The sequence below is a fragment of the Pungitius pungitius genome, chromosome 20, assembly GCF_949316345.1.
Source record: "Pungitius pungitius chromosome 20, fPunPun2.1, whole genome shotgun sequence".
NCBI classification, from domain to species: domain Eukaryota; kingdom Metazoa; phylum Chordata; class Actinopteri; order Perciformes; family Gasterosteidae; genus Pungitius; species Pungitius pungitius.
This window is the reverse complement of record NC_084919.1, coordinates 2,424,152-2,443,623: the sequence shown is the minus strand read 5'-3', so window position 1 is coordinate 2,443,623 and position 19,472 is coordinate 2,424,152. Positions and strand designations below refer to the sequence as shown.

Here is a 19,472-nt window from a genome sequence, read left to right as displayed (position 1 = left end):
AGCCTGTTGTTCATCATTCCTGGCAGGCGTGAAGGCAAGGGGGGGGCGTTGGGGGGGGCTCAGCTTGCTGAGAGCAATCACAGCTGATGAATGAATTCTCATCCGAATCTCATCCATCAGAAAAGCATAAAGGGATCTGAGCTTCATAGTGTCACACTCAGTGTCTAGTCCCTCACCCCCCCCCCCCCCCCCGCCCGGCCTGGCCGCTGCCCTCTGTGCAGGAGGGGGGAGGAGCTACGTCACGACTGACTCGGGCCCCCGCCCCCGTTTCCTCCTACTGCAGGTTCTTCAGGATGCGACCGAAGCGGAAGTCGTAGACGTGGCGGCAGAGGTACACCAGGTCGGGGTCGACGTCCGTGGGCACACAGCGGTGGGTGGGGGGGGCGAAGTCGGGGCGGCGGGGCACCACGCTGGCGCTGCCGGGCGGGGCGCCGTCGGCACGCCGCTTCACCAAGGCACAAAATCTGAAAAATGAAAAGGGGAAAGCGAAAATAATTTTTCTGTGTGTTTCTGTGAGCTTTATTTTGAAAAAAATAGTGGCGTTCTTGCGTGTCTCCACTGACCTGCAGTACTGGGCCAGTGGGAGGACGTAGCATCTGTCTTCGATGCAGCCACACTGTTTTCGTCCTGATGCCGAGAGGCGAAGATCTCATTCTGAAACCGACATCGGGGGGAACAGGGTCACATGAGCACCGGGGGGGGGGGGGGGGGTCGGAAGGGGGCTGCCGCACTGTGGTCTCTCAATTTAAAGGATCTTTAAATCTGTATTATGACGGTTTGGCTTCACTGGGCAGGAATCACGTCCAAAGTCAACACATGAACCACGACGACGTGAAATAATCAAGTATAAAAATGTGGCTTTTTTTTTTCATATCTGCTCAAAAAAACGTGGTGGGAGGAGGAATCAATGAACAACACTGTAGTTTTAATTTAGTAATTATTCAGTTTCCTTTGATTCATTTTCATTGTTCACACACTTTATTTTGAAGATGAACAAAAATTTGAGCATTTCTTGATTTTTTTCACTGCAGGTCTTTTTTGATTTAGTTAAGATGTTAAGCATCATTATGGAATCAAACATTGTATGAACAGTGACATGTTTGATCCTCCATTAGCTGCACACATTCCACGCTGACCTCTTATGAATATAAGACAAGACGAAGCTCACCTCACAGTGTGCGCTGGGGTCTCGGCCCCCCTGTGTGTGCTCGGGTCGGTAGTACCAGAACAGACTCATCATCAGTTCTCCTGGGGGGTAGACACACACACAGGTAGAGGTAAACTATCTCTGTCCTCATTCGCCCGTCCATCGTATCACATAGTGACCCCCCCGTTCCCGTCCCGTCCCGCTTACCTGTTTTGGGATCCTCCCACAGGGCCGATATCTTGGCGACGTAGGGGAGGGATTTCTTCCGGGGGCCCGAGCGGAGCAGCACGGTGTCCCTGATATGGATCACTTCCCCGTCCCTCTCCACCCCCTCGTAACACTGCCGGGGGGCCGTCTCGTCCTCTCCCTGAGACACACGGACGCAGGACAGACGGAATCCTCGTTATTAGAAGACAGAAAGCAATCGGTCACAAGGCCAGGTCACGGGGGGGGGGGACACAGCAGAAGACCTACCGCGATGAAGACCTCCCGCTCCGTCGGCATGCCGACGGGCCTCCAGCCGTTGGTGGCGCGTCTTCGGCCGCCTCTCCTCTGTTTGGCGCCGCCGAGGCCCGGCGGGGGGGGTGGGGGCGGCGGCGGCGGCTTGCGGGTCAGCCCCGTGCGGCCCACCGACAGGGAGCCGGGGGCGGGCTCGTCGCCCCCGGGGCACTCGGTGGCCAGCTTCAACCGGGCCTGGGGCCGGTCCCGCCCCGACAGAGGGGTCAGCAGGTGGGGTCGAGTCTGGGTGGAGGAGGGCGTGGCGGAGAGAGGGCAGCTGGAGAGGGGCGGGGCCAGGAGAGAGGGGCTGAGGTCGCCTTGAGGGGAGGAGTAGCCCTCTGGGGGGGGGAAAAGAGAAGAGATGAGAGGTTCACCTGGCCCCATGAGGTCATCTTTCAACTAGAACTAAGTGGCGTCTTCATTATTTTGATCCTTTTATTTAGCATCCAAGGTGACTTTTACCCAAATCCTGATCACTCTCTCAAAACTTATTATGCAAATCAGCTTAAAAGCAGCATCCGTCTTTTATCTTTTCATCGGTCCAGCGATGAATAATATAAACACAACATTACATCCTTATCGAGGAGCATTAGTCACAGAAAAACACAAAACTCACCTGAGGCCAACAACAAGAACTCTTTGTTTCATTAAAACGTGACTCACCTGTCTTGATGCCGCGCGCGCAGCCCGCGCACCCGGCGCTGAAGGAGCAGCCCCTGCTGGCGACGGGCGCCACGGCTCTGCAGGCGTAGCCCCCCATCCCGCAGGCGTCGCCGTAGCAGTAGGCGGCGTGGGGCCCCAGCAGCTCGGGGCCCGCCACCCGGTCGGGGCACAGCGCGGCGGGCGCGAAGCCCAGGGGTCGCGAGGCCAGGCCGGCCGAGGCGGCGCCGGCGCGCGGCGGGTGGGCGATGTGGACGTAGTAGCTGGAGAAGCAGTGCTCGGCCGCGCAGAGGCAAGGGTGGGGGCTGAGGGTGAGGGCCGCGTGCTGGTGGGAGGTCACCAGGCACTCGCGCTTCATCACGGGCGCCCCGGCCGGGGGGAGCGGCGCCGGCGGCTCGTCCGACGCCCCCCCGCAGGGCCGCTGGCCCAAGAAGAAGGCCAAGCGGTGGCAGTATTCCACCGAGCCCTCGGGGGGGCAGCAGTAGCAGGGGCTCAGGCCCGCCTCCAGCGGCTCCTCCTTCACCTGCTTCAGCGGGTACGCCAGCACGCCGCGGGACTGGTAGCCCGGCCAGCCCGCCGCGGGGGGCCCGAGGCCCGCCCCCGTCTCGCAGGCCGCGCAGCCGCTCTGCGGGGGGGCCGCGCCCCCCGCCCTCTGGGCCTGCGAGCCCCCCTTGCGTTTGACCCGGGGGGGCCGCCTCAACGCGACGGGCGCCGCCGGCGCGCTCCTCGCTCTCGGCTTGCTGGTGGCGGAGGAGCTGGTCAACTTGAGCAGGGCGGCGGCGTTGAGTCCGGCCAACCTGCGGGGGGCGGGGGCGTCCAGGCTGTCCCGGCTCACCGCCCCCGCCGCCGCCCGGCTGGCCTCGGCCCGCTCGCAGCCCTGGCGCCGCCCGCGCCCGCGGGACGTGGCGGCTTCGCCGGCGTTCCTTGGCGCGGCCCTCGCGCCCGGTTTCACGGCGTTGGGGGGGGGCCTCTTGGCCTGCTTAGCCGCCGCCTGGGTCTCGGTGGCTCTTTCGAGCAGCAGGCTGTTCACCGCCTCGGCGTTGAGAGAGGCCAGCCGGCGCTTGCGGGGGGGCGGGACACCGAGACACCCCGCGCCCCCCCGGCTGCTCGACTCCGATCCGGCTTTTGGCGACGGAGGCTTCGCCTCTTTCCTTTTGATGCTTTTCAACTTTTTGGGCCTGGGTCTGGCGGCCCGTTCTCCGGAACCCCCCCGCCCTCGCACGCCCTCCTCGAGTCGGGTGAGGAGGACGTGACAGCTGAGCCCCTCCTCGTCCTCCTCGGACCCCGCAGCCCGCCCGCGCAGCGGGTACGACTTCCTGTCCCGTTTGTGGTCGCGGCCCCGGTCCAGTTTGCCGCTCCGATCCGGCCTTTCCGTCCCCCCCGCTTTGCCGCCGGCCCTCTTGGGCGCCGCCTTCCTCTTCCCGGTGGCCTCGGTTATCTTCTTCGTCCTCCCGAACCGAAGCGAGCGCTCGGGCGCGGCGTCGCCGCCGCTCGGCCCGAGGGAACCCTTCTGCCTGGCGTGAGTCATGACATGCTTCTCCACGTGGGGGGGGGGGGGCCTGGAGACAAGAGACCGGAGAGTCAAAACGTGCTTAACGAGCTCACAGCATCTTTACAGCGTCACGTAAGTGTGGGAAACGTCACCGTTACTTTGAAACCAACCTCCTCGCTTTTATGACGACGCTGTGGACGACGTGCGAAGTGATCGCAGCGGGCCGCCCCCCGCCCCCCCCCCCCCACCAGTGTGTGCGTTCTGAGGAAGCTTATCACCTCGTCACAGCAGCCTGGTGCAGCCAATTGTTTGGTCCCAGATGTTTAGGCCGACGGGGACATGTCGAGAGGGCTTTACTTCAACCGAGGGAAATGAGAGGAATAAACAAGGCAGCTGGATATGTGGGGCTTTTGAAACCGGGTCTGATTACTGTTGAATATCAATATCTAAATGTTAATATCATGCAGAGAAGGCGACTCGTGTGCATACGTCTCGCCCTCCCTGGGCTCGTTTTGAAATCATTTAGCAATAAAACTTAATTAGTAACAAACAATTAACTTGAGAATATTCTTTTTTTTTTTAAACACTCCCGTAGTTCAATAAACATAAAGAGATAACAAATTACTCACTTTTATGTTCACGTTCTCATGAATATACTTTACTTGGTCTCATTTATACTGGAGTCTGGGTCATAAAGTTATTTTCTGCCTAATTAAAAACGGGTAAACCTGTAAAAAAAAAAATCCACACCACCAAGGAAAACACAATTATAAATTTTCCACCATTCAACTTTCCTCCTGTAAACTGAACCGAGGGTTTCTCTTCTAACCAGAAAGAGCTTCTTGTTCTACAACATTACTTCCCTTAATTAGGTAAAATCACTTAACAAAATCCCCTCAAAAAGGCACTACACCCTAAACTCATTTTTCTCTCCCTTAACACATTCTTGTTAACATAAAACAGGTGTGTGTGTGTGTGTGTGTGTGGGGGGGGGGTGGGGGGGGGGGGGTTCTAACAAAAACCTGTTCTTCTTTCAGATGTGTGTGTTTATAAGAAGGAAATTTCTTTATCACTGAAATGTTATGTTTAACTTGCAAATGATCATATTATCTATTGTTTTTAGTAATAATACATGAAATAACTCCACGAATGATGCGGTGAAGAAGCCCCTTTGTGAATACAGAAGTGAAGGAAGACGTGGGTGAGTTCTTGCTGACGAGGAAGTTCCGGCTCAGAAATGAAACAAAAAGAGGAGAATTCTGACGCTAACCCGGTAACACAATGAACCACCAGATAGGAACCATCCACGGTTGATTATTTACATGCTGGAGGGACGTGACACAACACATCTGTCTCTTTGGACTTGTGTTCAGACTGGTTAGCGGCGCAAGGCTCCAGGGGGGGGATCTTTGGCCCGAACCGACGGTTCACCAGCAGTCGAAGGCCCGGAAAAAAACGACTCCCCAGACGTGTTGGGTTTGGTCTGAATGTGCCTCGTGCCCCCCCCCCGCCCCAGAAACGCCAAGATCCGTGACAAGGATGACGTTCGAAACCACAAACAGGTGAGTGATTTAAATGAACATCAGTCGGTGTGCATGTTGACTTGAAGCGACCCCGTGACCTCTGGCCTGCGTACGTCCTCGTGCTCGTTTCTGTCCCCAAGCTTCAACACCGAGCTGCTTTTCTTAGTGGGTACGCGCCCGAGAAGCGTAGGTGGGGTGAAACGCTGGAGGGAATAAACCGGCGAGACACCATCTCATGCGGCGGAGCGAAGGCCATGTGACCCCCCTACCCCCCCCAGGGAGTAACCCGCCGTCATCTTCCTTCAGAGCTTCAAAAACACAGAGCGCACCGGGATACTTTTTCTTTATAATTGATAAGACTTTCAAGCTGCGATCCAGCGATTACGTCATTTACGTCACTTCAACGGTGACGAGAGATGAAGCTGTCGCGCAACACTGAGGCCGCATGTTATTCAGCGCGTTGAGAAAAGTGGATCCCAAACCGTGTGAGAGCTTCCCTTCGGGGTGGATAAATACTTTGAAACCGGAGTAATTAATAGCCATTAAATGATATTCATTCCTCACTTTAGCTCGTTGCTGTTGAAGTGACGGTTCACCCTTCAAATCTAAAAAAGCCCTCTTACCTGCAGTGGCAATTATCAATCTACATTTGGTGGAGCAAGTGGCCAATTTTTGGTGACACCGTCCGCACAGATGTCGGCCTTCTCGCCAATATACTGGGAAATATGTGACAGCGCGTGGGGCTCAAAGCCCCCCCCCCGCCCCCCATTTTTTTTTTATTATTGGCAAGACATGACGCACATCAGAAGTCACGACCAGATTATTCGGGATAATCCACAGACGTCCTTGTGAGCGGTTTTATGGAGGTTCTGCCCCTCGAATACATACAGTAGAGTCACTACTTTGTGAAATACTGAACTCTCCTTTATGTCTCCGAACGTCTCCTAATGAGACCAATTTAAAGGGGAACGTTTACTCGGCACCGCTCTCTGTAATTCCATCGCTTATGGGAAGATGTCAGAAGTGCAGGCGCGGCTTAAGCGAAAAAGTGTCTCAATGCATCTTCGTTATCTTCCCAATTAAGCAACACGTGCACCTCGGTTCAGATGCCCTCACACAACCACCACGAGCTCCTCGTCACTCGATGGGTTACACCTGTAATCAACCAAGTCAAATGCCTCCTCCTTACAACTGTCAGGTAGAAGGAGATCAACATGGATAGAGAATATGACCGCGCAGAGAGGTTCTCTATCCATGCTCCATTCTGTATGCATGTTCATATGCTCTGTGCATGTCTATGAACGTGCACAGAGCATATGAACATCTGAGCATGCACAGAGACACATGCAGCAGGATGGGAATCAGTACGTAGCTCTCTCATCTGAAGTAGCCAGCCCGGCTCTAAATATGGGCTGGATAGAGGAAGGGGGGGGGGGGTGCGCTACCCGAACACACACACACACACACACACACACACACACACACACGCACACGCATAAAAATAAAGGGCAGCCACCCCTCCTGATCACACATTCTCTAACCCGGTTCCCCACTACCGACGCGGTGGCTGCTGTGATCCCGGTCCTTTAGTTGAGCGCAGGGAGGATATGCACGTAGAACAGTCCCCCCCCCCCCCCCCCCCCCTCCCCCCTCCACCACCCTCCCGTGTATCGCTTCTGGTGCGCGAAGCAGGAGAAGAAGAAGAAGAAAAAAAAAGGCTTCCCAGAGCTGCTTCTCTGTCGGAGCAACTTCAAACACTGAAAAGGCCGAATAGCAACAAACGTGCGCGCGGAGAACTTACGGCTCGCCGACGTCCTCGTGCCCGACAGCCGGGCACCGTCGAGCGGATCCGCGGGTGAAGCGAGAGGTGGTGTCGGTGGAGGTGGTGTCGGAGGTTGGGTGAGGGAGGATAGAGGGGGGGGGGGAGAGACTGGTGCGATGGCAGCAAACCGTAAACTGGGAGAGCTGGGGAGGAGTGAAGAGAGAGAGAGAGAGAGAGAGAGAGAGGACGGTCGGTGGCGCTGCGTGTGTGTGCGTGGTTGTGCGCATGTGTGCGCGCGTGTGTCTGTGTGTGAGCTCTTCCTGGTTGGGCTTCGATACCCAATTTAAAAAAAAAAAAAAAAAAAAATTAAAAAACGAGCCGAAAACTTCAATCTGATTTCCGATTTCGGAGCAGCCGGAGGAACGCACGGGTTTGTTGTGAAGCAGAGTGAAAAGTAGATAATTATATGTATTTAACTTGACATCGCAGCCGATGGATGCCCCCCCCACTCCCCCCACCGCGGTCATTTCACCACGTTACACCACCACGCTGCTGCAGGAGAAACGCGTTAAAAAGAGGATTTCAAACGGGGTCCAAGGTGGAGAAACGTCCCACTGGTCCCAAGGTTCTGATGAAGCTCTTTATGGACCTGCAGGTGTCGAGAAACCCCGTTAACACTTTAAAATGACTAAAAATCTGGATTTCTTTTGCAGATTTGAATCTTGTTGAGGAAAAATCCAAAGGAGGTTTTAATAAACCCTCAGTCAGTGGACAGTGGAGTCATTGGACTTTTCATTCCCGATACAGATACCAGAGTTTTGGGTTTCGGGCCGATACCGAGAACCGGTTAATTAATCATCCGTGTGTCTCTGTGTGTTAAAGACACCAGGATCCTTCCTTTCATCGGCTAACATCGGGCTTTTTAAACATAACTTCTTTTAACTTTAACAAAATGTTACAAAAAACTACAAATGAAATGACTGAATTATTATCCATTAATAACATAATAAATATTGTGCCGGAATCAGGAATCACAATCTAAGAATAAAACTAGCAACAAATTGGTATAATGTCATTTATTAAAGCAGCGTGTTGTAGCTGATTATTCACCTTGTTGTATTAAACTCTTGTCTCGCTCTTTTTACACTCTGGTCTCGGCTAAGCTGGTCTGGAACACTGGATTTGATCTTACTCTTGTTTCCTTTTTCTATTTTTAAAGTCAAAATACTGTTTCAAAGCCTCATAATTTGAACAACCCCTGTGGGACTCCTTGAAAAAGAGGGTTCCTCAGAAGCAAAAAGGCAAACAGGACCTCAGTCCCCGGGGGAAGAACCTGATTGGATCCCACTTAGACACGACTACACGCCACGTTACGACCGTTCCTGCCTGTTGACAAAACAAGAGGCGCCAAACAAGAGGATCTCGGGTGAGGAGTAGACCTGAGAGTTCCACATCAGCATTAAGTGCTCAAGTCAGATCACACATCCACCACTCTGAGCTTTGATCAATTATTCGGCTTCTCAAAATGAGCGGTTACATCACGCATGCGGCGTGGCAGAGGCCTCCGTTTGAGCGGGAGGAGGCCTCTGCCACGCCGCCGTCAAGCCTGTTTGGCAATAATCTGTGATTGTGGCCATCAAACTGAAAGCACAACATTTTTTTTTAAAACAGCAATAATGGTTTCTTTAAATTTATCTGCAACAGACGTTTAAAAAGCATTTCTTAGTGGTTGTTTTCTTGCTCCAGGTTGGTTTTAAAAGGCTTTCTTTTTGTCATCTCGACATGAATGAAAGCAGCTACAGTCTTCAAACATCCTTTTAAATAGCAAGAAACGGTGATGAAAGGGACAAATGATACACTTGAAGACACTTTAATGGCATCAATTCAAACTCTCCACAGAGCGGCTAGAACAGGGCGAGCCTTTTCGTGGTCAGGAGAAAGATAATAATCAATATTAAATGAATCCAATCAGTAGGCCCACTGTTACATTAAGAACTAAAGTGATCTTATAAAACACATTGAACATTACATAGAAACTTCCTCCTCTTGGGGAAAAACTTGACGGGAATGAAAGAAGCTGCAAAGCCTTCCGGTTAAATCCAAATAAACAATCATTTGGTAGCATGTCAGAACTTCATGAGGTGATTAAATGTTGTGGCCTCCAGGCGGATAGAAAAAATGACTCTACTGTACTGTAGTTTCCAGTGTATCACATTACGTATTAAATGCCTCTGAAAAAAAAACTCCTGAAAGGCAAAGCCAATGGGGAAAGGGCTTAAACTGGCATTCTTCTAATGGCCAGCAGGGGGAGACTCCTCTGATCGCAGAAGGAAGTGTAATAGACCTTTAAATAAGCCCTGCATTAAATAAAGCGTGGTGTACGTTTAATAAATGGAGGTCCATTTAGAGCCAAATGGACCATAAAACCAGCGGAAATCGACCCGCGACACTGTCTTAAATAATGACAGTATCAAAAGCACAAGATGGCTTGTGTCTATGTTTTTAGGAATGTGCCTGATTAGTTTTTTTTCTGCATTTTTGGTCATTTCATGTTAATTCCATAAGCATCCGCCCACTGAGAATGAGGATGAAAAAGAGTGTGGTGAAACATTCTAACTCGGCAGAGACGGATTCGCTGAAAGTGACACCCAGAGGCGATCCGACCTCTCTCCACATTCATCTTCTGCCCCAAAGCGCGACACACACACACACACACACGCACACACACGCACACATTCTTCTCTCAGGTGTCCCACATCTCATTGGCCGGCTTGGAGCTGAGAGCCGGCATGAAAACGTCAGAGTTACTTTGCACAAGGAGCTCGGCGGGGCTTTTGAAAATGTATTCGACGATCTGGGCAGAGCTTCAGCTTAAAGGGGCAACCACGGGTTAATTATAAAAAAAATTCATCAAAACATTCATCCCCATGGCGGGACGGCGCTAAGATTTTATGTGCGAGTGATGTGCGAAGCGTTGATGTGGTATGAAAACAGTCCGGCCAGATGGGACTCGCTCCGGAGACGGGAAAAGGAGAAGCAGGTCCGAGGGGGGGCGGTTTCCTTCAACATGAACGTTTGATCCGATGAAGCCAAGCGACTACACGAGGCCGCTCGCCTACACGAGGCTGAGGGTGTCGCGGATCAAGAGACTTTGACAAAACGTGCAATAGAGACAGAAGATTAACCCCAATAGACAACCACGGTACACGTGCACTCATGGCGTACGCCGTTAGCGCCGTTAGCGGCCGCTAGCTACGAGCGGTTGTCGCCACGGTGAGAGCCGTAGAGAGGCAGCCTAAATACCCTTAACGCAGCGAGCCGCAAATTTATATAATTCCGTATTCGAGAGGAAATAATGAAAATTCTGGTGGATTTAGTCTTCAACGTAACCTTCACGTTCTCCGGGAATCGTGTGCAAAGTTGAATCATTCATGCGTGTGCAAAGGAGGAAAGCCTGTAATAGCGCATTTATCTTGCCTCAGATTCGTGCAGCCTGTAGGTTTTTTAAGGCCAAAGTGGTGTAATTTGCAAAACTGACTAATAGTGAAAAAAAAAAAAAAAAAAAGCACAGACTATTTAAATAACTAAACTATATGTACGAATGCACAAGCTTCTCCACAGGCTGTGTCTCAGTGAAGAATCAGACCTGGATGTTGGCAGGGACGCGCTGATAATTCACGGTAACGGTTGGTGCTGCAAGGCTCTCTAACGGCGAGTCATTTTGAACACTTCTCTATTAACATTTATGACATTTATGATGGCTCAGTGAGCCGGGGCGAGGGCGTGTTGGATCCGAGAGAGCATGTGGTAAAGAGGGGCCGCGTGGTGGTGAGGCAGAAGCCGGCTGAAGAAACTCCTAAAGATTAATGTTCAACTATACAACAAACTAGGGTGTCAAAGGGTCTCCTGGCAGATCAGATTTTCTCCACTCACACTGCCGGATGGTCTCATGGCGACGGTGAAGAATGGAAAGTAAAGGGAGGCTGTGCAGAGGAATTTATATGTGAAGAAGAGATCATTCTTTAATAGTCCGCTCGTAGTGATTTTTAATGGAAAAAGTTCGATCAATATCAACTGATTTGCTTTTCTTTCTTGGCTCATTAATAAAACCCGTGACCCCTTATGCTCATCTGGGGACCCTTTTGAAGTGCCCGACCCTCAGGTTGAAAACCACTAAACAACGCAAAACTAAAACTAAAGTAGATTAAGTTCCACCTCAACCAGCCGACATCAGTTGCATCTCATTTCTTTTATTTGGTTCGGCAAAGTTGGAGAAGCATTGTTTTCTGTCACGTTACACAGAAACGATCCCGTTCTCTTCCCCACAGCGTATCAATCAAACAATGGTATCTAATCAGCGATCATTACCAGCCAATACCTAATGCGCCTGGTTTCACTTTGGCATAGCAGAATGATACCAACACATTTATACATCAGTATTAAGAGTTGTATATTCTGAATAAATATTAATATACAGGTTGTGTAATAGAAAGTGCATGAGGCAACATCTCTGCTTCACATTTCGGGCCTTTTTCCAATTTGGATTTGGACGTTCAGCTCTTTTTACATTGTTGCATTTGTACTTTTTCTTAAGTGAAAGAGATCTGAGCACTTTCCACCACTGCTTGATAAATATTTAAACAAGCGTTTCTGATGCACCGTCCCAATAAGAAGTAAGTATTATCAGGGTATGTTCTATGTATGTATAATTTATTTAACACAAATAAAATGAATTAAAACTAAAATGCATAGGATTGCAATTCTCTTTCAGTCCAACATCTGCACAAACAAAAAAAACTGCCAACACACAGTGCAGTGCTCTGTATCTTTATACATCCGTGTGACTGGGACTAATTTCCCATGAAAGCGCTTGGTCCAGTTGCCCTTTCATCTGACCAAAGAGGACTTCACTCAATACAAACAATTATGAATAAATAGCATTCCTTTTTTTGTTTTTTGTTATCTGCCTGAAGATCACCCACTGACTGCCCACGACGGGGAGGTTTACCTATGATGTCATAACACTATCATCCGTCATAGCCCTTTGACCTAATTGGCTACCTGCGACGTGGGCTCATTGCGTTGGCCTACTTTTACCTGTGCAGAGCCACCACGAGCCCCTAAAGCCCCCCCCCCCCCACCCCCCACTCATCCCCTCTATGTTCACAACGAGAGCCACACGAGCACGTGTAGAGGAATGAAAATTAGCATTATTACCACAGGCTTACGTGCAGTAAAGTTTGTAGGACACACACACACACACACACACACATCCAGGTGAACACACCGCACGTGCATCCAGCCAATCGCGATATTTAGTGAGCTCACTGCTGTGTCCCTTTACTTGACCTTGTTCCAGTCCATTCCGCGGACAAAGCACTAGTATCGCTTTGACATTACACTTTGGAGGCGGGTGGAGGAGGAGGTGACGGAGGGAGAGGGTGTGTGTGTGTGTGTGTGTGTGTGTGTGTGTGGAGGGGGGGGGGGGTATGATAACACACATTGCATGGCCAGTCCTGCCGAATACCACTCCCTGGGAATCTCCTACATCACCATGGCCAGTATCTGCCTCTGCAACGTCCCTCCAGACCAAAAGAGCACGCACACATTCATAAAGAAGGAGAGCTCGTGCTCCGCCTGAATGCAAATACGGGGGGGGGGGGAGAGGAGAGATAAATGTGGAGCACTTACCGGAACGAAGCTCCGTGCGCGGCGGGCACTATCTCGTCTAATTTTTCAAATGGTGCGAGGAGCTAGTCGGGTAGAGGGAGGGGGGGGGGGGGTGAATAGGAGGGGGGGGGGGAGCACCTTATGTTCTCCAAACGGCTGGCTGGAAGGCAAGTCAGCCTCGTCCGACCGCCGAACCGATGCAGCTCAAACTGGAGCTCCAAACGTCGCGGATGTGTCGCCACTCCGCTCGAGAGGCTTTTTGTCCAAATATCGACGGAGAGGAAGCGAAACTACTCCCGCAGCTCCCCTTTTTTTCCCCGGGGAGGGTTGTTGTTGTTGTTTTTGTTAGTGATTTTATATTTTAAATATCCCGTCCACTCTTGCGACGCCAACACGGCTTGAAGAAGAAGAGGAGGAGGAGGAAGAGGAAGAAGCAGCCCTCTGCGTGTCGCTGCTGGAGTCCGTGCACGCGGCGCTTCTTCTCCGCCACTTGGCCGCGCGCAGCTCTCTCCGTTTGCGCACCAGTCGGCGCGTTGAACAACAACCAGCAGCACAACACGACTGCGGCGCTGACAGGCTGTGGGGGGGTAGTGTGGGGTAGTGGGTGGTGGGGGGTGGTCGGCCCCCCCGCACGCTAAAGTGAAGAAATCCTCAACAGAAAAAGTCCCCCCGGTCCCGTTTAAGAAGCAACACAATGTGCGTTTTACATAACGAACAGAACATCCTCGTCCCACGGCCGCGCGGGGAACATGTGATGGCAGCGTGGCGAACCTTTTAAAGGGGTATCCACGCGTGACTGCGGGCCAAACCCTGTTGCCTCTTCGGAGACTCGCCCCGTCCACGTGGGGGGGGGGTCTGGGTCGTTAATTGGACACGGTGGTCGTGGGTGGCAGCACCTGTTCGGGGAACCCGCGTGGGTTTCAGACCAGGAAGACCTGCTTCGTGGGGTCAGAGGTTGCACGCGGTGAGTTCGATACCCAATAAAATGTAACAGCAGGGGTTGGTGAATTTACCAAATGGTCGTGCACGAAAGAATAACCAATCAGGGTTATTTCCTGACGTTACACAGAAATATAAATAACATCGTGAAAAGGACGTCGAAGCTGACAGATAAAGGTAAAGAACAGACGGAGCAAATAAATCATCATTTACGGAGGCTTAACTTTGCCAAGAAATACAAGGAGTGTCCTGAATTTATGGCACTGCCTTAACACGTCCCTGTATTTAAGAGGCTGCTAAATATTTTATTGTGCTCAATGAACATATTCCTCAATAAAGGCGTGCATTAAACTAGTAGACGCTGACAACCTGGATAAGATTTTTTCCAGCATAGGGGTTTGGTTCTTAGGGATGAAATAAAGCATGCAAAGAGAGGGGACGGGCACATTGATGTCTTTATTCAACCCCCTTTTGAAAGTAAAGCTCTGTGCTGCAGTCAGAGTACATCTCTCTGCTGCAGAGATTCTGCAAGCTGCTCCGGGACATTTCACAGACGCTTGCTGAGGTCGCAGTTGAAACCACTACAATACTTTGCCTAGAGCTGTGAAATTAAAGCATTAGAGTGATGAAATGATAGAGAGTCTGTAAACACGCAAACATGATGCTTCATATCTCTCCATGCTCCTTGTTTGCTGTCTAAAATGAGTGCATTTGAGTTTTTAAGTCTCCTCTATACACTCCTCACACTAAATTAACTCCACAGGTGCTTCTTTCCTGTAACAGCTGAGACTTGAAACTTGTTAAACTGCAAATTAAATGTGATTCTTGAAGAAGCAACATGTCATTTGCGGGACTGGAAGCTTTTTGTTTGCCTCCCAGCAGCTCTCAACATGGCGATTTCTGATCCAGCACATCACAGCTAACAATGCTAACAGCGCTAACAGTCCAAACTACAGCCAAAGTGGTGAGTACAGAGCAAACAGTGTGGGGGCGGAGGCAGAGAATGGGTGGTGTTGGTCGTGGTGGGGGGGGGGGGGGGGGGGTATTCACTCTCTGCTCAGGCAGACACCACTTTCCTTCTTTCTTTACAGAGCAAATAGCTGTTTGCTGCAATATTAATACTCTGAATATTGAATCAAGCACCTTTAACTCTGGGATTAGAGTAGATTAATTTTGATTGCTGCAGCATATTAACATTTAGATGAAATTTTAATTAACTTTGTAGCTGAGGTCGCAATGCTCAAGTCGGAGTTAAGTCTGAAAAAAACAGTTTCTCTGGTCCGACTTCAAATTATGACACTCATAACCTAGTTAGGTCTTCGGTCCTCATGGGCCTGACCCTAAGTCCCCAAACAGACCATACAATAACTTAATAAAAACGATGAGTTAACACCTCACGTTAGACATTCCAGACAGTATAACATTTAAAACTCCAAGGTGTGGAGGTCTTCGTCTATTTTGGATGAATCCACACAGACTCAAGTAGCATCAAGGAAATCAACTGCAACTCATGAGGACACAATTTTGTTAACATGTATAAATAGGTGTGTTCACAATTTGATCTTAACTTATTTAAATACGTCTTTTCACTGTAATCTTTCGGAGTGCATCCGGGAAAGTGTATCCCCTTATTCCGATTAGAGGTTAAAGGTGGGCGGAGCTCTGATGGAATCATCAGGGCATCATTTCAACAAACCGATGAAGAATGAAAAACGTGACCCTTGAACTGTATTTTCAGAGAGGGTTGCTATCTAGAAGATTTAGATGAAGGACGTGTGATCCCCAAGAAGTGTGGGAGCGCTGCGAAGACATCCCGTTGTTTTACCGAGTCCAAGCCGCCGCCTCTTCCTGCTGCCCCCGAGTCGCCGGACCAAGTCCCACAATTCCTGAAGTGCTTGTGGAGAGACGCCGTCCGTACCTGCACGTACGGAGCACTTTAGCTTAGCAGGAAGGAACTGACTGACTAAGTCGGCTTTAATATCCAGCAGGTCCCTGCGGTTTTGATTAAGTCAACGTAGAGGGCAAAGAAAACAATCCTCTCAGAAACCAAAGGCGCTGCCGATGAACCGAGCCGTCGACTAACTCTGGATGTCGATTGGCCCTCTACCTTTGCGTTAAAAGTGAAACATCTGCGTGCTTCTCTGCAGATGTGGATCGCGTGACGATCCCTCCGCTCCATTGGATGTCCCTGGTTTGTCTTGCAGGATCTGGGTGATCAAGACGTCAGCGCGGCTGTAGGCTTGTTCGTCTGCCGACCCCTTTAAATACACTGTATATATTTATATTCGGATCCGAACCAAAGCAAAAATCCATGTTGAAACAATAGTTATTTGTAGTTTGTCGTTGCAATTCAAAGGAACGGCAGAGACGAAGCTAATATGTTGCCCCTTGATGAAATGAAAGTTGATCAGCTCTCCGATTGATAATCATTGAATGGTGAAGAAGGACTTGACGATGCTGCGCAGTGCTCATCACGCAACACTTAGTTTACCCATTTACTGCCAGTGTAGGGCTTATCCTCAGTTACACACACACACAGACACACACACCAGGAGGGATTCACAATTAAGCTGAGTCAGGATGCAGGGCTTGATTGAAGAGAAAGTGTGCTAACTAGACAGCGCTCTAAGAGAAGGAAAGAGACAAGCTGGAACATGAACTGGTTCTTGGTCCAGAAGCCCCTCCCATCTCAGTCTTTTCTTCTGTTTGTCCACCACACACAGACACAGACACACAAACACACACACACACACACACACACACAGACTATCTATGATATTAGAATTAACATAAGGTTAAAGGAAAGACATATTCCTCCAAACCTGGTCATGCTGGTTTTATAACTGTGTTTGTAACTGACTCAGTTCTTCTGTCTTCCTCTTCAAAGAAAATAATATATATATATACTGCAAAGTATACACACAAGTATATATGTGCACGAGGTGGATATTTTCCATTATCCTTACATCGCTGCTCTTTTTCTATTGCGATATCTCAATTGTATGTCCCTCAAGAGCTTTGACATCATCCACACAAACGGTTTTACACCTCAAGTCACTGACTGAATAAAGAAATATTACTCAAGTTACAAATGGCGGATGTTGCTACTGACTCATCTCTCCCTCCTTCGTGTTCTCTCTTTCTCAGAAACCGGAAGTTCCCCCCCTCGTGGGGTTTGGATACACTACTGACACTGTGGACTTTAAGCCTTAGTTCGCCATTAATGAATTAAACACACAGTTTACAAAGTGGTTATTAACAATTACAACTTTCTCAAGGTCACACTGTTTTAATCACTGCTCTTTTTTACCAAATCAAGCAACGGATCTCTGTACCTCGATGCTCTCCTCAAGACGAAGCTGAGGTTTTAACGTCATCCCCTTAAAACATTTGACACCTTTTGAGTAGTGAAACACAACTAAAGTTTAATAGTTAATATAGAGGAAGTGTTGATTCTTTGGGGTGTGATGACACAGTTGTGTGCGATAAGTCAAAGACCTTACATGCAAATTAAACCACAGAACGATAAAAGCCAGCCGAGGAACCAGCCGTGTCAACGGCTGTAAATAAGCTCTTGCAGGAATTGCAGTTGGTGATGTCAGCCAGTGGAAATAAAAAAAAAAAAAAAAAACCTGCTTCAAATCTCACTCTGTGCTGGTCTCGAGATGAAGCTCTGAAAAGCTCAGAGGTAAAACTTTAATGACTCCCAGCCTTCAACGCATCCAGCCTCCCGTCTGTAATGAGCACAGCCAATCAACCAGCTCGATTCTCTGCACCTTCGAGGACCCAATAACGAGGCGGTCTGGTCGAGAGGGACGATACAGAACTCCTCTCTTCCCACACTTGTTGTTGTGTGATCTCGCTTAGGCGTTCAACGATGGCTGGTCTTCCCGTCGACCTCCTGGGCTTGAAAGTCTTCATCTTGTGCGCGGGACTTGTGGGTAACGTATTCCTCATCCTCGCCATCGCTCACACCAAGTTTCCCCGGGTCAAGTCATTTGATCTGTTCCTCCTGGGACTGGCCGCGGCCAACCTGGAGGAAATCGCCATCACGACCGCCTTCGACGTGGCCTTCCTCCGGGCTTCCTCCCGCGCCGTCGGCACGTGGTCGTGCCGCTCGCTCAAGTTCCTGTCGAAGTTCGGCGAGGTAGCCAGCATCTTCTTCACCGTCCTCATCAGCGTCTTCCGCCAGCAGAAGCTGAGCAATAGGGCCAACCTCCCCATCTACCTGGACAGCGTCGGGTCAGCCCGGATGGCGAGCGGGGCCTGCGTGCTGCTCGCCACGGTGGTCAATCTCCCCGTTTTTGCCATCGACCCCAAAGAGCCTGCGGGGAACGCCACGGGGAACGCCACGGGCTGCCCGCTGGACTTCTTCCAGTGCAGCGCAAGCCGCTGCCCTGCGCTCAGCGGCCTCTACAAGTACCTCTTCATCCTGGTGTGCAACCTGCTGCCTCTGGCCGTCGTCACGGTTACCGGCTGCCTCATCCTCGCAGTGCTGCTGGGCAAGAGGTCGAAGGTGACCCCGGCGTCGGGGGGGAGGGGGAGGGGGAGCGGAGGTTCGACCTTCCATCGAGGCACCGTGGCTGTGCTGGCGGCCATGGGGTTGTTCCAGGTGGAGTGGACCCTCTACCTGATCCTGCAGCTCCCCGCCGCCTCCGTTGACTTTGCTTTTCGGGCCGAGGCGGAGCTCCTCATCTCGTTTTCCTACACCTGCATCAGTCCGTACGTGTACGGGATTGGGAGTGACCTGTTCTCTCTCAGGAACTTCAAGAAGACGTAGCCGAAATGTCGACGAGCCCGGGTGTTTTTAGCAAAAAAATGTAATTAATCTTTTTGTTGGCTAAGATTTTTTGTTTTAATTACACGTTTAATTATTAAACTCATGATTATGCTTTTTGAGCGCATGGTTCAGGGAGAGACGGGTAAATACTTTCATGCTCAGACACTTTATTACCTTTCTAAAGCTTTAATTGTGTTGCACTTCAAATCTAATGTGAAATTTAAATGTTTATTTGGTGCACATTTCTCAATTTAACCATTTGTTTTTAATCAAAAGTATAGATAGTCAAAGTTTTCTATATTTGCAGAAAAACATACAGCCTTATAGCCAATGCCTTTTTTCTCACTACAAAACTTATGACTTTCAATCTTCGGGCTGAAAACAATAAATGTCATTTGCATTCTTACAGCCCAGCATTTGGAGCACGACAAGAGAATGACTTCTTTTTATTTTATATGTTTTTAGTAATTTGTCACTTCTCTCTGTTCTGTTCTGTTCCACTGTGGCCTGTTACTGTGACTAAAGAGTTCGGAGATTGATGATAAATTGTCTATAATACGATGTTACATTGTGATCTATGAAAAAAAAGAATGTGAAGTACGAAGAGCAACAATTACATGATGCACCGCAGAAAATACTCAATAACACCACGAGTTACAAGTGTGATAGCAAGAAAAACATGGCTGCCTCCTGAAGAATTTATTATTATATTTCCCTTCGTTTTAGCATCTTAACTTGTAAAAAACAAAGGATATATAATCCTGACAAAACACAGATGACATTTACACAGTGCACACAGTTTCTAAAGTCCCCTGATTATTTTGAAATAGGCTATAATAGATTAAATTTTGGCATTTTTAATATGTTTTGACAGTTGTGACATAAGCTCACAGAGGCCATTGTATTGTTTGTGTGAAATTAAAAAACAAAGTCAAAGATGAGAACTCTTTAATAAGTGACTTATTACGCAGCAAATAGCCCATCACAAAAATATAACGGAA

General features: G+C 49.7%; 2 protein-coding genes and 1 pseudogene across 2 annotated transcripts; 1 reads left to right on the top strand and 2 right to left on the bottom strand.

The window, feature by feature from the left end:
* The window catches only part of LOC119194537 (echinoderm microtubule-associated protein-like 1), a 2,782-nt pseudogene extending 2,635 nt beyond the window's left edge, over positions 1-147 (bottom strand).
* LOC119194532 (bromo adjacent homology domain-containing 1 protein) lies at positions 51-3,851 on the bottom strand. The gene is given in 7 exon segments (XM_037448629.2): positions 51-464; positions 564-612; positions 615-654; positions 1,169-1,248; positions 1,355-1,514; positions 1,622-1,983; positions 2,309-3,851. Coding segments are annotated over 7 exon segments (2,406 nt in total). The 5' UTR covers positions 3,834-3,851; the 3' UTR covers positions 51-274.
* A 9,699-nt stretch (positions 3,852-13,550) lies between these two features.
* On the top strand, positions 13,551-19,363 carry LOC119194538 (uncharacterized). Its single transcript, XM_037448641.2, has 2 exons — positions 13,551-14,655; positions 15,430-19,363. Exon 2 carries the CDS (start codon positions 17,569-17,571, stop codon positions 18,469-18,471), a length of 903 nt encoding a protein of 300 aa, XP_037304538.2. The 5' UTR covers positions 13,551-14,655; positions 15,430-17,568; the 3' UTR covers positions 18,472-19,363.
* The last annotated feature ends 109 nt before the right edge of the window (positions 19,364-19,472 follow it).